This window comes from Periophthalmus magnuspinnatus, chromosome 8 (assembly GCF_009829125.3).
Source record: "Periophthalmus magnuspinnatus isolate fPerMag1 chromosome 8, fPerMag1.2.pri, whole genome shotgun sequence".
Lineage (NCBI taxonomy): Eukaryota > Metazoa > Chordata > Actinopteri > Gobiiformes > Gobiidae > Periophthalmus > Periophthalmus magnuspinnatus.
Window position 1 is genome coordinate 19,579,835 of NC_047133.1, and position 16,004 is coordinate 19,595,838.

The following is a 16,004-nucleotide window of genomic DNA, read 5'->3' on the forward strand; positions in this document are numbered from 1 at the left end:
AAATGCGCTTATGGAAAAAAAACAGTGAGTGAGGTCCTTATGGGTCGAACGGTGAGTGAGGTCCTTATGGGTCGAACGGCGAGTGAGGTCCTTATGGGTCGAACGGCGAGTGAGGTCCTTATGGGGTGAGTGAGGTCCTTATGGGGTGAGTGAGGTCCTTATGGGGTGAGTGAGGTCCTTATGGGTTGAACGGCGAGTGAGGTCCTTATGGGTCGAGTGGCGAGTGAGGTCCTTATGGGTCGAGTGGCGAGTGAGGTCCTTATGGGTCGAGTGGCGAGTGAGGTCCTTTATGGGTCGAGTGGCGAGTGAGGTCCTTATGGGTCGAACGGCGAGTGAGGTCCTTATGGGGTGAGTGAGGTCCTTATGGGTCGAGCTGCGAGTGAGGTCCTTATGGGTTGAACGGTGAGTGAGGTCTGTATGGGTCGAGTGGCGAGTGAGGTCCTTATGGGTCGAGTGGCGAGTGAGGTCCTTATGGGTCGAGTGGCGAGTGAGGTCCTTATGGGTCAAACGGCGAGTGAGGTCCTTATGGGTTGAATGGGCTGTGATTGTTTTTATGCCCTCTTTATTACGCTGCAGTTATGGGTTAAGGTTATCCCCGGAGCCTAATACACCGCTCTGGTTATAGCTGTTATTTTTCATGTGGTATTTTTAGGTAACCTCCAATTTCGGTGCGTCAATTCAAAAGGCTGATAAATGTTTTGTGTGTGTGCAATAAATAAACATAGAATTTAAAAAGATGGAATGACGATTGATTAATGTATGTTGTTGTGACAATAACTGTTCAGCTTGTCTCCATAGAGATTATAACTTCGCTTGGATTTTTGCAGGGTTTGTGTGTTAAACATGTGTGAATGAAACAAAACACAACTCCAGGTCTGTTTGTGATGAGGAAACAACATTAGAACATAGATCAGAAAATAGCGTAATATGGGCCCTTTAAACTTATCAGTTCAATCAATCTAACTTTATTTGTATAGCACTTTACAACAGCAAAAACTGAACCAAAGTGCTTTTCCTAAGTGCATTAAAATGTAAAAACAACAACAACAACAACAAAAATTCTATATACAAACCAAAAAACAATAAAAAACAGTCATTAGCTGAAGGCAATCGTGAACAAATGAGTCTTTAGCTTGGCTTTGAACACGGACAAAGTAGTGATTGAGCGTAACTCCAGGGGCAAAGAGTTCCAAAGTCTGGGACCAGCCACAGAAAATGTCACCCCACTGTTTCCTTTTGGTTCTGGGGACCTCCAGCAGGTGTTGACTGGCCGATCGCAGAGCTCTGTTGGGCGTATGAGCCGTTAACAGCTCGCAAAGATGTAAAGGTGCAAGACCATGAAGAGCTTTAAAAACAAACATTAAGAGTTTAAAATCAATCCTGAAACGTACTGGGAGCCAATGGAGGGAGTACAGAACTGGGTAATGTGACTATGTTTGCGAGTGTTTGTCAGAAGTCGGGCTGCAGCGTTTTGAACTAATTGCAAGCGTTGGAGAGTGTATTGATTAACTCCAATATAAAGAGCATTACAATAGTTAATCCTGGAACTAATAAAAGCATGCATGGCCTTTTCCATGTCAGCTTGACAAAGAAATAGTTTGACTTTTGCCAGGAGACGAAGTTGAAAGAAACTGGCTTTAACTACACCGTCAATATGTTTATCAAACTGCAAATACTCATCAAATTTAACCCCCAGGTTTCTGACAACATGTCGGAGAGGAAAACCAAGATCAGGAACTACATCGAAAAATTTTGAACCAAACAATATACATTCTGTTTTGCTTTCATTTAAATGCAAAAAGTTCTGTGAACGCCAGTGTTTAATGTCTGCCATGGTACTGTGAACAGACTGAAGTGCATTGGAACAATTTGAAGTCACAGGAAGATATACTTGAAGATCATCAGCATAGAAATGGAAGCACAGATCGTGTTTGGATATGACTTTACTCAATGGCAGCATGTCCAGTCAGATCTGTGCAGAATTCAACCTCGCCATGTGACTTCTGATTACATTCTAAACTGCATTTCACACTGCACTTATGACAATTTAAATTCATCTTAAAAGGGACCTATGGTGTTAAATGGACTTTTTATGGCATTTATTCCACTGTCTGTGAGAGCTCCAATGGAGAACTGCTGTGTGTTAGTTCTGCATAACGCATAAGTAGTCCGGCAACAGTTAAAGCACATTCTATATCACTGCTCTGCGGCCATCGCCATGACACCACCATAGTAACGGATAAACAAATGCTCAACCACTGTGAGTAGAATGTAGGGACTAGCTTCATTTGAAACACTGATACAACTCACATTTCAGACAGATGCAAACAGATGGACTTTTCACATTTACAGGAATTTTGTAGCCATGGTAACAGCGCATTAAACCACAAGGAGCCATGTGTTATGCAGTTTTAACCATAGGCTGTATATATAAATGGACATAGCTAACATGTTAGCCGCCGTGTTCCAAATAGGAAGACATCGCCTCTGGCTCCAATTCACTTTACATTGAAAAATTGTCACCCTTGTCTCTGTAACTGCTGCTGTCAGACTGGTCATTTTGGTCTTAAAATGTTCGTATTAACCCGCTCTACATGATCCTGGTGTTTATTTTTCGCTATTGTGTCTGTAACTCAACATATGAACATTAATAACAGACAAATCAGGTGCCTTCTTTCCCCGAGGTCACTCCCGGTAGCGTTAGCAACAGGCTTGATTGACAGTGTTGCCTTTTTGGTTGCCATGATACTCGTGGTCAGAATTCCAAATATGAAACTCTTCTCCAAATTTGCCTCTATAGCTGTTAGCATCAACGAGCTTCATTTGACTGGAGCTGCACGCTGTGGGTGTGTGGTGTGAACCCACGGCTCGTCATTATTTAAAGCTTACTTCACTATGTTCACTGCGTTCCCTTGTACTTGTGGTCTATTGACAGAAGGATAAAACTTTATTTGTTTAACACTTTTCTAAACAGTTGTTACAAAGGTCTGCACAGATAAATTGGCCTGTGAGTAAGTTCTAAGAAGTGATTTAAAAGCACTTCAGTTTTCGACCCTTTTTTTCACGTAATTCTAAGGAAGGGACTTGTACATGTATACAGTGTTAGAAGTTTGTTACTCAAGGAAAAGTACAGATACTATAACAAAAGAAATACTGAAGTAAAAATAAAAGCATCACATAAAAAATACTTAAGTAAAATGATTAAAGTACCTGTTTAAAACCCTCAGCCTTTTCAGCAGGTCTCAAATTATAATAAAAAATAGTTTTACTTTTCAGTCCTGTTCAAAATGTAGTGGAGTAGAAAGTACAGATACTGCTCTCAAATGTAGTGAAGTAAAAGAATCCACTTTAATTGACTTGAGTAAAGTACAGATAATACTAATATTTTTACAGTACCATACCTTACTACTTTACACTCTACCACTGCATGTATAGGGCTCAACAATAAAACATAAAAATCGTTCATATATTTACTTATGTATATATTTTGTTTTGCAGCACTTTCATCATTGAGAAACAGCCTCCGCAGGTGTTGAAGACGCAGACCAAGTTTGCAGCTACGGTTCGCCTCCTGGTGGGCGGGAAGCTCAACGTGCACATGAACCCCCCTCAGGTCAAAGCCACCATCATCAGCGAACAGCAAGCGAAGGCCCTGCTAAAGAACGAGAACACCAGAAAGTGCGTGGAAACTACTAAATCTATATACAGGCCTGTCACAATAAATACTGTATGGTGTTTTGGTTCAGTATATGCAGTATTTTACAGGCTTTTTTTTATCACGTGGGCTTTTTCTTCACACTAGTTTTTATATTGACCATATTCAGGCCTGTCCACTTTTGACTAATCACTCCAAACCATGCTTTCTTTGTGGACTTTGTGCACTTCCGGGTTAAGGGGAAATTCCATTTGGGAATTTTGGAATAGTTTCGCCTCAAAAATATCATTATAAAATATTGTTGATTTGCGTAAAATGTTCTATGTTCACGTGACCAACAAGTCAACACTGCACCATTTCTTTGCTGTCAAAATCGCTAGCCCTATGCAAAATAATACCACCCAAATGACGATGGCGGCGCCCACGGCAACCTCCGGAATAATGTGAATAGGATGACGTTTGTGTTTCAATTCAATTTCTTTTTATAAAGCCTGAAATCATAAAAGCAGTTGCCTCTTAAGACTGAAAGTTAGAAAATCAAGCAAATTAATCAACAGAAAACAAGCCAATGGATAATTCCAATGGATAATTGTCCCAGAGCGCCCCCTGTCCTTAGACCCTCGTTCTGCAGAAAAAAACTAAAAAAAAAACCCAGTGGGAAGAAGAGAAACCACAGTGAAGGGAAGGGATCATCCTAGCCAGGTATTGGGTCATCCGGCCAGATGAGGGAAGGGAGGATCAGGGTCCACGGAACAGGATCAGGTCACATGACGGGTGTTGTAGATGGTCCAATAATTAACTTACATGATAGACACTTTGCCGGCCACGTTATGGTTCATATGAGTCACTTAGAAAAGGGTTTATTGTGAGTATCCTGCTTTAAGTGTACTGTGAAAGTGGTATAAATTAATTCCAATATAAATTCAAAGTGGTATAAATTCATTTCAATATTATCGTTTATCCTGATATTTGACTATTCTCTTGCAATGGCTTTAAATATATGATAAATTTCAGTCACTTCGCTCTAATGCTTTGAGGTTACGTAGTCATGGATTTCAGCTTTTTAGTCATTGGCACTGCTTTGAGTTCTTTGCACCTGAATTTTCACCTTGAATTGCCATTCGCCATGGCAACATTGCTAAATTTTCATGACTCCAAAACCCCTGGATAGGACAAATCAAGCAAAACATTTCAAGGTGCCGTATTGTGTAACTTCCCCTGGTGGCGCCACCTGATTGTCTCCGTGGAGGTGACGGACACCAAAAAAGTTACATAATGCACCTTTAACTCCGTCAGTCATTTGAGTTGTACGTAGCAGCTTGTCATGTTGTACCACGAAAGTATGATAAGATCTGGAAGATGAACCAACCATGACAGTGCATTGTTTTCAATGGCCTGAGCTCAATGGTGCGAAATGTCAAAAAAATAAAAAATTCTTCCGCATTCCTACCTGAATAATGATGTAGCGCAGCCCAGTGTGTGACAACAGAAACATGCACCACGTGATGAGTTCTGACTAATTAGAGCGACAGGTGCTAGAGCGACAGGTGCTAGAGCGACAGGTGCTAGAGCGACAGGTGCTAGAGCGACAGGTGCTAGAGCGAGGCTAGCACAGGCTCAGAGCGGGGCTAGGCTAAACCTTACAGAGCTAACTTTTAGGCACTTTGAGGATTAAAAAAATGGAAAAGGTTCATGTTGTGAAACTACAGAATAATTTCTACAAACCCGACCTTTGTAAAAATAAGTTCTATAGGGCTACAAAGACGTTTTTAAGCCTCCAGAGAATCGCCGCAGTGTTGGTTTCTTTTTTTGCTCATAAACATTGAACATTCGACACAAACCAATCTATTTTACATCTGATTTTACTGGCAAAACATTTCCCAAATTCTCCATTGAAATGAATGGGATTCCCGCTTCACTGGAAGTACCACCACAAAGAAAGTGTGAAAGTGGACAGGGCTGAAAATTGACAGTTCATTTTTCCCATAGACTGGTATGACATGATTGCTTTCAGTCAAAAAAGAATTCAAACAGAAGAATTAATTGTATTATTGGAACATTTTTTTCTTAATTAAATAGAGCCATGTAATTCTATTGACTTAGAGCAATAATTGAAACCATGATTGAGTTATTGCACAGCCCTACTTCAGAGTTTCATTATAGTGAAACAAAAAACCTCTTCTTTTGCTATTTCAACTTTTCCTCGCTGGTTTTGTCTTTTGTTAAATGCAATGTCCTAACCTTAACAGTATTATATTGTGTCAGCGAAGGAAAAAACACAATCATAGTTAGCAATTATGCAGCCTAAATCTGAACCTAATTTTCTTGTATCATTGGAGTCCGCTCTGTTCCCAGTCCAAATCACGTTTCAGTCTCTCGTCTTGTGTCTTTAACTTGCTTTTGTCCCACAGTGAAAGCAGTGGGGAGATTCTCAACAATAACTGTGTGATGGAGTACCACCAGACGACGGGCACGCTCAGTGCCCACTTTAGGAACATGGTGAGTTCAAATGAGCGGGATTTTTTAAGTTAATACACTAGAGTTAACTTGAACTAATAATCACAAGCTACACTCTGTCACTTTTGGTCATTGCTTTCACTGGAAGGTTCAACTGTATTCAGTCATAACTAATCTTTGTTAAAAATAAACAAAATACTTGGCCCTTTGAGATGATCTGCTTGTCTCTGTAGAAGTAGATAAGTTTAATGCCATATAGTGGAATATTCCAGGCAAGCAATAACATTTCCATGGAGACGAGTAAACATGTCCATATTTTTTTGCGAGAGAAACACATGCAATTGAATAAATGCAAGATGTAATTGATAACATGCAACCTCCTCAGCCAGAAAAGTTACAGAGTGTACCTTTAATGTCCCCTCAGCTTTACACTGTCAACTGTTCATTGTAAGGAAAGATGTACGATATATTTTTTTCAAAATCATTTAGCCTTAATATGAAATTGTGTAAATGTCCAAGCAGCAGGCTGTTTCCCTCTGTGTCTCCCTCTGTGTTTACCCTGTGTTTGCACTCTGTGTTTCCCTCCCGTGTTTCCAACTTTTTCCCTGTTTCCCTCTGTTTGCACTCTGTTTCCCTCCTGTGTTTCCAACTTTTTCCCCCTGTGTTTCCCTCTGTCTTTCCCTCTGTCTTTCCCTCTGTCTTTCCCCCTGTGTTTCCCTCTGTCTTTCCCCCTGTGTTTCCCCCTGTGTTTCCCCCTGTGTTTCCCTCTGTCTTTCCCTCTGTCTTTCCCTCTGTGTTTCCCTCTGTGTTTCCCTGTGTTTGGTTGTAGAGTCGTCCTGGTTGAGTGTGCACATGAGTCTTAATATAAATGACCACTGTGGGGTAATCTCGTTGTCTCCGTCACATGTTAACGACTCTCCCCTCGGGTCACATGGATAATTCACATCACATCTGACACACTGAATTATAGATTCTGTGCACTGCTCTGAAGGCTGCTCTTGTCTCTGCCCTCAGTCCTTGAAGAGGATTAAGCGCTCGGATCGACGGGGGGCGGAGTCAGTGACAGAAGAGAAATTCACCATCTTGTTTGAGTCACAATTCAGCATTGGCGGAAATGAACTGGTGTTTCAGGTCAAGGTGAAAGTTCATTCAATATAATAATAATAATAATAATAATAATAATAATAATAATAATAATAATAATAATAATAATAATAATAAGTAGAATGTATATAACTTTTGATGCCCCACTCCTTTAGATCATTTTCACCAAATTTGAGCTCATTCCATCAAATGCCCAAGGAGGTATTTGTAAAAGTCTTGTGTCAAAAACCTGACAATTTGTGAGATGTAGTGATTTTACCATTGGAATAACATATGGAGTTGTCATCACTACGCCAACACCATAAGAAAAATGGCTTGGGTGTCACTGACCATCAGCCCCTCTGACCACAACCGGTCACTTACACACCACACCTGATCCGAGCAGAAACTGACCCTCTGAGCTTTGGGTTGGGGGGGCACTGCTCTAACCACTGAGCCACTGTTTACAATACAAAGTTAAGGTTTACTTTATGGTGCTCTCTGCATTTGCCCCATCCTTCAGCTGTGCACTACCCTCTGCTAATGTTAACGTTAGAATAAATGAACATAGGGGGCTGTAAATATATGCCACAATTTATGCTTTCTTTTTTTTTCTGGGAACATGGGACAATGGACATCTTTTTGAATTCCAATGAGTGAGGTTGCTGCTGGGGAACTTCAGAAATTAGACAAAAATTGCCAAATCAAATTAGCCACATTTTTATATAATTTGTACAGATATTAATGTAGAGCCTGCAGTGCATAGTCTACTTTTTCATATTTCAAAGTAAAAAAGGATCATCAAATTTGATCTACTATTTTCCTCCAAACAGTTATTAGTTTAATCCATGATGTCCCTCTCCTTTACGTCCTGTGGCTCTTTTCCGTAGACGCTGTCTCTGCCTGTGGTGGTGATAGTTCACGGTAGCCAAGACAACAACGCCACGGCAACAGTGCTCTGGGACAATGCCTTTGCCGAGCCGGTAAGATGCTGTTTGTGTGTCTGGAATAGTAAAGTGTGCTTCAACATACTGTCCATGTTAGTCATGTGGAGGTTAACATAACTATTCAAATAATTTACATACAGGGAGTGCTGTCGATATATAACTTATACCAAAGAAAAGGCTTGAGTCCAATTTGAATACCACATCAAAGGCACTATTTTTACACCACATAATGTGTTGTAACAGAAAGAATAGTACTTTTGGTGACATTTTATAGTAATTACAATTTAGCTAGCCTTAAAACAAATTAGCCTTATAGCATGAACAAACATCTTAATTGGTCACATTTTTATACAGCACTTTTCCAACTTCAAGTCACTCAAAGCGCTTTACATCACGGAACCACTCAGCCATTCACACACATTTATACACCAGTGTCTTGCCCAAGGACACAACAAGAGCATTCCTCTGTGGGAGCTGGAATCACATCGCCAACCTGTGAGTCAGTGGACAAACACTGATCCACCTAATTAATAATTAACAGTTCGTTAATTATCGTTTATTAAGAATGAATAAGGCTTAGTAAGTATGCACAGGGAATCATTGTGTGTTGTGATCCTTAACGACAGCAGCTTCCATTCTTACAGGTTTAGGACAAATTTAAGTTTTATTTTTTTCTCTTAAAATGTGATGATTTTTACAACTTTTTACAATTTTTATAATTTCAGTCTCAGAAATGATTAAAAAAAAATGATGTTTTTGTTCACTTTGAGAGAAAGACAGAACACATTCACATAGGATGGACTTATTCCTGACTGTTGAAAGGCTAAAAAAAGAAAACATTGCCAAAACATGCTGCGGAACTTATGTAACTAATGCAATTGAGCCAAAGAAAGGTCAGTCGTTTGAGAGGTTAGCAGAGTTGTACTGTCATTAACTGGATAGAAATGACAACAATTAAATTATTAGATTAAATACATTTCAAACAAAATCTCTTGAGAATGAACCAACCCAACGAGCAAATGTTGTGTAATGTACAGGTATTTGAAAAGTATGAAATGTAACAATGCAGGTATATAAAGTGTAAAAACACAGTTGAACTACACCACTCTTCTTTATCGTCAGTTCATCTCTGTCTATAAATAGTAATGTTCAACCAGTCAGAATTGATTTGTGCCGACCATAGCATCACGACCAATAAATTAAATCACTGACCTCAAAGACTCGATGTGGCATGTGACCATATTATGTAAATTAGCCTTTCGCCTCAGCCTACTCTTAAAAGAACCGATACATTAAAACGTTATCAGGCCCGAGCCCCTAGAGTCGCCCCCAGCATTGAAACGAACATCCTCGTACACAAGCCAAAACCATGGGACAGGCATATTTGTTATTGCTAGCATGTAATAGTTAACCTAAAGTCTGGGTTTCCAGTGTGTGTTGACTTTGTGTAGGGACAAGTACAGCCTGAAGCCACAGTAACGCAGTCAGCACCATTGTTAGGAAGTGCCGGGTGGACTGAGAGGGAAGTGTGTTATTTAAAACATTAACTACCATAAATTTTGGACCATAAGCCGCTACTTTTTTCCCCGTGCTTTGAACTCTGCGGCCTATACAACAGTGCGGTTGGTTTACCTTTGATCAGAAAAGTTACATAGTGTACCTCTAGAATGTAATCTGATTTACAATAATTTTTATACTTAGCAGGTTCATTGTCAAATAACTGGAAATGCTGACAAAGAGCTCAAAGGCACAATACACACAACCTGGAATACACATCCCTTATAGTCAGTGACGTGCGGTGAGGTTCATGGTTGGTGAGGCACTGACTCCTTTAGTGTCAGATTTACAAATATATAAACCAAAAAGGGTCGCTTATTGAATTGGATGCTGGGTATTTCATATCTCATCAGCATTCTTCACAAAACACGCACGCACGCACACACACACACGGTACATATTACAGATATGTAAAGGTAAAAAAACGTGCATTTGCTCTACACCCTCCCTGTGTTGTAGTGATGCTCGGGTCAGGATATTTTCAACCCGCGGGGCCCCGCATGTACGGCAAAATATTACCCGCCCCGCGCAGCTGCCTCTATTTTTCGAACCCGCCTCGACACGATGCACAGAAATAATATTCATAATAAGCAGCATTATTTCAACCTGCATTTCGTGGGAAAAAAAACTGATCAGCCCCAACCTGAACCGAGATCAAATGAGAATTGAGAATTTCAACATAAAATCTGCCGGTTTTCCTTTACCTTGGCATTGTGGATGCTAACGTTGAGCCTCCGCTGTTCGTTTAAAGCCAAATCGATCCTTGAGTTTCCAAAAGTTTTTAAAGCAATTTGGCTTTGGATGTGAGTGGTCGATCTCTCATGTTTGCTGAGGCTTCGTGGTAATTTTTCATGTCACAATATCCCGTGTTAGTCCAGACATTGTCACAAGTTGATTACAGAAGGCAGGGGAAGCAGTAAAGACGTTTTTTCGAAGGACAGCCACACAGCCACTCTTTTCGGGTGTACCACTCCGTTTGAAAAGAGCGCGTTATCTTCTGTCCCGAAGTTTGAAGCAAACCTTTTAGCTCCGGTGTTGGTCTACCCGTGTTAATCACGTCCACTTTTGACTGAAAGTCCAGTTTTGAGAAATTTTTAAGCTTCGATATATAATCCTCTTCCATTTTGGCAGTCCGGCGTAGCTAGCAAAATATAAAACGGATCGCACTTGACTCGCCTGGGCCTGGCGCCTCTGCGTAGAAGAACAGCACACGTACCCGTTGGCTCACGTACGCCCTCTTCAGTGCGGCAGAGAACTATCTGCCTCACCCTGCGCCTTTTCACCGCGGTTTTATTTTCCATCAGCAAAACCAAATATGTCACTAACAAACATTAAACTTTAATGGTTAATAAAGACATTAGCCAGAGTGGAAAATCAGGTCAAATAAACGTATCTGCAAACATTATATTGGAAACATGCAGATATATGGCAAGCAGCACGGGCCAATTGCATGTATCAACCCAGTTTGTAATGGATGGCGCATTCAGAGGTGAGGCTTGACTCGTTGCTGCCGCACCTCTCGTTTCATCACTGTATTTAAACAGGTAATAGGGAAATTCGGCGATTTTGACAATAAAAAATGTTCGAAATGAGTTGTACATAAAAATCAGTAGACAAATATTAATATAAATTTGATGTTATAATTATTTATTTTTTTTACTTGTCATGATGACAGGTGAGGCTCTGCCTCCCCTGCCTCCCCTGACCGCACGTCCCTGCTTATAGTGGCCTTGAGCAAATGAAGACTTAAGAATCAGAACCTTCAAGCTTTTTCAATCTGGCTGAAAATTGCTCCCTGCTTTGTAACTGTAAAGAATAGTTTACTGCTCATCACTACGGTTGTCAAAAGTATCGAAAATCAGATACTAATTGGTACTAAAACTAGTCTCGAAACTCATTTGAGCAGGTATCCATACTAAAAAAGTCACTTTCACAGGACAGAAATGAACCTTTCCTGAATATATTTAGAATGATCTTGAACTGTATCAGAACAAGTATAAGACACATAGACTAGTACACACCCATGGACCACTGTGGAACCTACTGGACACTGAAGGATTACACAGATATAAGGCCACATGGGAATATTTAATGTTGAAAATCACATTCTATTGTCTTAAGAAAGTTTTTATATATATACATATATATATATATATATATATACATATATATATATATATATATATATATATATATATATATATACATATATATATATATATATATATATATATATACATATATATATATATATATATATATATATATATATATATATATTATTGTGATATTGGTATTGAGTATCAAGAATATTCTTTATAATCAAGTTAAAAATGTTAGTACATACACAGAGCGAAACCTTTTCCTATGAGAAAATACACTGAATTTTCCTAAGATTGTTGCGTCATAGGTAGAACCCCATGTGCAGTTTTTCCAAAAAGTCCAAAAATCATAACCAGACTCGTTCAAAGCATTTCTGTTTCCAAATCATTCAAATTACATTTGCATAACAGACCATGTAGCTTATTAGCTAGTTTAATGTTTTCCCCATGGTACTCCCCTCTGCTGTGAGTATATGTTAGTCTAACATCAGATTCCAGTAAGGGCAATGCTACTTTTGGAAAATGTTTTTTCTATACATAGACATGATTTATGTTCTCTCTCCCCCTCTCCATGTCTTTCTTTTTCTTTCCCCTTTTCGCTCTGTTTTTTCTCCAATTCCATCTCATTCTCTTTCTCTCTCTTCCTCCCTTTCTCTCCCCCTCTCTCCATCTCTTTCTCCCCCCACTCTCGCTCTTTGTCCCTTGCTCACCCCCTCCTTTCTCTCTCTTTCACTCTCTGTCTCTCTCTCTCCATCTTTTTCTCCCCCCACTCTCTCTCTTCATCCCTCTCTCTCTCACCCCCTCTCTCTGTTCGTCCCTTCCTCACCCCCTCCTCTCTCTATCTTTCTCTGTCTCTCTGTCTCTCTCTCCGTCTCCAGGGCCGTGTACCATTCCTAGTCCCTGATAAAGTCCTGTGGCCACAGTTGTGTGAAGCCATCAACATCAAGTACAAGTCTGAGGTCCAGTCCAACCGTGGCCTGTCTGAGGAGAACCTCGTCTTTCTGGCCCAAAAAGCCTTCAGCAGCTCCAGCAACAACCCCGAGGACTACCGCAGCATGACTATGACCTGGTCCCAGTTCAACAGGGTCAGAGCACGCACACATTCAGTCACACACATCCACTGCTGCACGATGAAGAACAGTCACACATCCACCTCTCCAAACCCTTTAATTACGCACAAAACATGCATCCTTACTGTTGCATCTCCACAAACCTGACTCGTATTTAGCCTGGTAAAGGGCCACCTCTTGCTTGTTTCCATGGAAATGTTGTTCCTTTGGCTATAATATACCTTAGTATGGCATAAAACTCCTCTTCCTCGGTGGAAAATGTTTCAAAGAATGGTTTTAAAGTGGCTATGTCATTTTAGTAAAACACAGTTAGCATCATTATATTTTTATATTTCCGATTTTACAAAAGGCTTAGAGAATCATATCAGAATCAGAATCATAAAAGACAGTAATTTCCATGGAATCCTGCAGGTTGGCTGGCCACCTCCAGAAAGTTACATGATGTTGCTTTAAAATTTGGTCAAATGTTTTGACATCATTGTGGTTCATTAACCCTTCAAACTCTATATTAATGTATTGAGAAAAGTCTATGGAAAAACATTTTACTTTTAGAACCCAACAGGTGGGAGGGACTGTTGGGGTCTTGGTCCTAATCTTTAAACTCCGCCCACAACTGTATTTCAAATAGAGCTGATGAAGTGGGCAGGACTAAAGAAGAGACTGAGAGAGGAGGGGAGGGGTCTAGAGCAGTGGTTCTTAACCTGGGTTCAATCGAACCCTAGGGGTCTCAGGGGTTCGGCAGAGATCAAGACACACACCCGACTCATATGATTCGTGGACTGCGAGCATCTCCAGATGCTGCCCGTGTCCCAATTCAACAAATGCACCCTTTGATGTGCCTATCGAATTACCTGCCCAACTTAAATGAGCCGTTCGAACGGCATAAAAACATAAAATGACATAAAAACGAAGAAAAGACACAGACTTTGCTGTGAAAATGACATGAGAGTGGCCAAGGTGAAGCCATGCATTTCTGAACTGGTCTCTCAAAGGCAACAGCAGAAGTTACACTGATTTGCAGCAAATATTCATTATTATTCTAGCCTGATGGAAATTAGGTGATGGGTGTGTGTTAAAACGTTAAAAATAATAAATAGCATAAATACAATAAGTTCATTATTGAAATACATAAGGTTAAAAATTTAAATTATTTCAGTGTGGTAGTATTAAAAAAGGTTATGTCTTTGTAAAAGTTATGTATGTAATTTGTTGTGAGTTTATACATTGTATTGGTTTTATTCTTTGAACACAGTGACGTTAATGCACGATTTATTTTGTGCACCAGTAAAACATACATATGTCTTGAATTTGAAAAAAATTATATTTTATTTTTCAATAAAGAAGGGTTCGGTGAATGTGCATATGAAACTGGTGGGGTTCAGTACCTCCAACAAGGTTAAGAACCACTGGTCTAGAGGTATAAGGGACAGTGTGATTGGTCTAACAAGTATCCACACTTCAAACTGCCCCTGCAGCCAGGTGTGTGTAATCAGAAACTCTTGGCTGTTATCAAGGTAGTCCTGTGTGATGTCACCAACTACCTGAAATTGTAAGGAGCCAGGACACACCCACTTTTATACGTTTTTTATCACGAAGCTGCAAATGTACCAAGGTTGCTTTAAATGACAAAAAAACTAAAACTTAATGATGAATTGAGTTAATGCTTAGTTCCAATTTAAATCTGTTTTTACAGGAAAGTTTACCGGGCAGAAACTTCACATTCTGGCAGTGGTTTGATGGAGTCATGGAGCTCACTAAAAAGCATCTCAAGCCACATTGGAACGATGGGTGAGACCACACATGATTCCTTTTTTTTTTTTTTTTTTTTTTTTTTTTTGTGATCAAATTTTTTTTATTCAAGTGTTGATATCATCCGCAGTTATAAGAGTTACATTTTGGTTAAATTTTTCCCATTTTTAAACCCTACACCTCCCACCTGTTTTCCACAAGATCCCCTTTTGTTAGGCATATAGAAAGAAATAAAATAATACACAATAAGGATAAAAAAATTTATTAATAATAATAATAATAAATATTCAAAATCATGCCTTGCAGATGTAGGGATTATATATGTATATAAAAAATATATTAAAAAAAAAATAATAATAAACCGTCTACGTCTGAATTCCCTCTACACAGTAACTGCAAATTTCCACCATCAAAAGACATCAGCAAAAATTGCGTTATACATGTTTATTATGTACCAAACATAAAGAGAAAGCTGAGCGTAAACATATTGTGTATCTTCTGTGAATATACAGTATGATAAAAGCATTCAAATAATGTAATATGTTCACATCTCAGTTTTGGTCAGTAGGTTGGAGCAGCAGAAAATATTTTTGGCTTTTGCTCCATGCATTTGAGCAGCAGAAAGCTCCAGTCGAATTATTTTGCAGTAGTTTTAATGCCTAAATCTATGTAATCTATATAATGTATTTTATCCATCCCGTCCACCTTATCTACCTTTCTATATTCTAACATGGCCTGATGAGACCCAGTGGCTGTTTTGTTTTGCAGATTCAGTGATTACATAATTTCTGTTGGCCTGTTTTTTTAATTACTATTGATGTACTCATTAAGACTACAAAAGGCTGTAGAGGTTTTGTATTTTTAGAATCTGAAAATAACTCATCATACATATACTTGCCTTATTTGTTCTGTTTGTTTTGTATTAAGGCAAGGCAAGTTTATTTGTATAGCACAATTCGTACACAAGGTAATTCAAAGTGCTTTACAGAATAAGAAAGACATTAAAATCACACAAATCAAAACATAAATAATCACCCAATCTGCAACTCTCACCCACTCGTTTGCACCCTTTAAAAACTCTCTCTCGCACTCTTTAAACACTGTCTTGCTCAGTTTAAGAACTTTCCCATTACTTTACAAAAAAACTTTCCTGTCACTTTACTATGTCTAATAAAAGTCCATCAGTCCATGTTTCTTTTGTCATCATAAATTTACCATTAAAAAAGAAGAGTGCAGAATAAAAACCTTTCAGTCATACACACAGATAAACAGAACCATTTTGAGCCTGGATTTAAACATTGACAAAGTAGAGGCCTGTCTCACATCTGTTCCAAGACTGTTCCAAGTTTTAGCTGCATAAAACTGAAACGCTGATCCTCCATGT

At 39.3% G+C, this 16,004-nt stretch overlaps 1 protein-coding gene across 1 annotated transcript in view; it reads left to right on the forward strand.

The window, feature by feature from the left end:
- stat5a (signal transducer and activator of transcription 5a) overlaps positions 1-16,004 on the forward strand; it is a 135,845-nt gene that overhangs the window by 105,628 nt on the left and 14,213 nt on the right. Inside the window, exons 10-15 of the mRNA XM_033970393.2 lie at positions 3,499-3,678; positions 6,067-6,154; positions 7,127-7,249; positions 8,086-8,178; positions 12,680-12,886; positions 14,565-14,659. Of these exons, the coding sequence (XP_033826284.1) occupies positions 3,499-3,678; positions 6,067-6,154; positions 7,127-7,249; positions 8,086-8,178; positions 12,680-12,886; positions 14,565-14,659 (786 nt within the window). The remainder of the gene's footprint in view (positions 1-3,498; positions 3,679-6,066; positions 6,155-7,126; positions 7,250-8,085; positions 8,179-12,679; positions 12,887-14,564; positions 14,660-16,004) is intronic.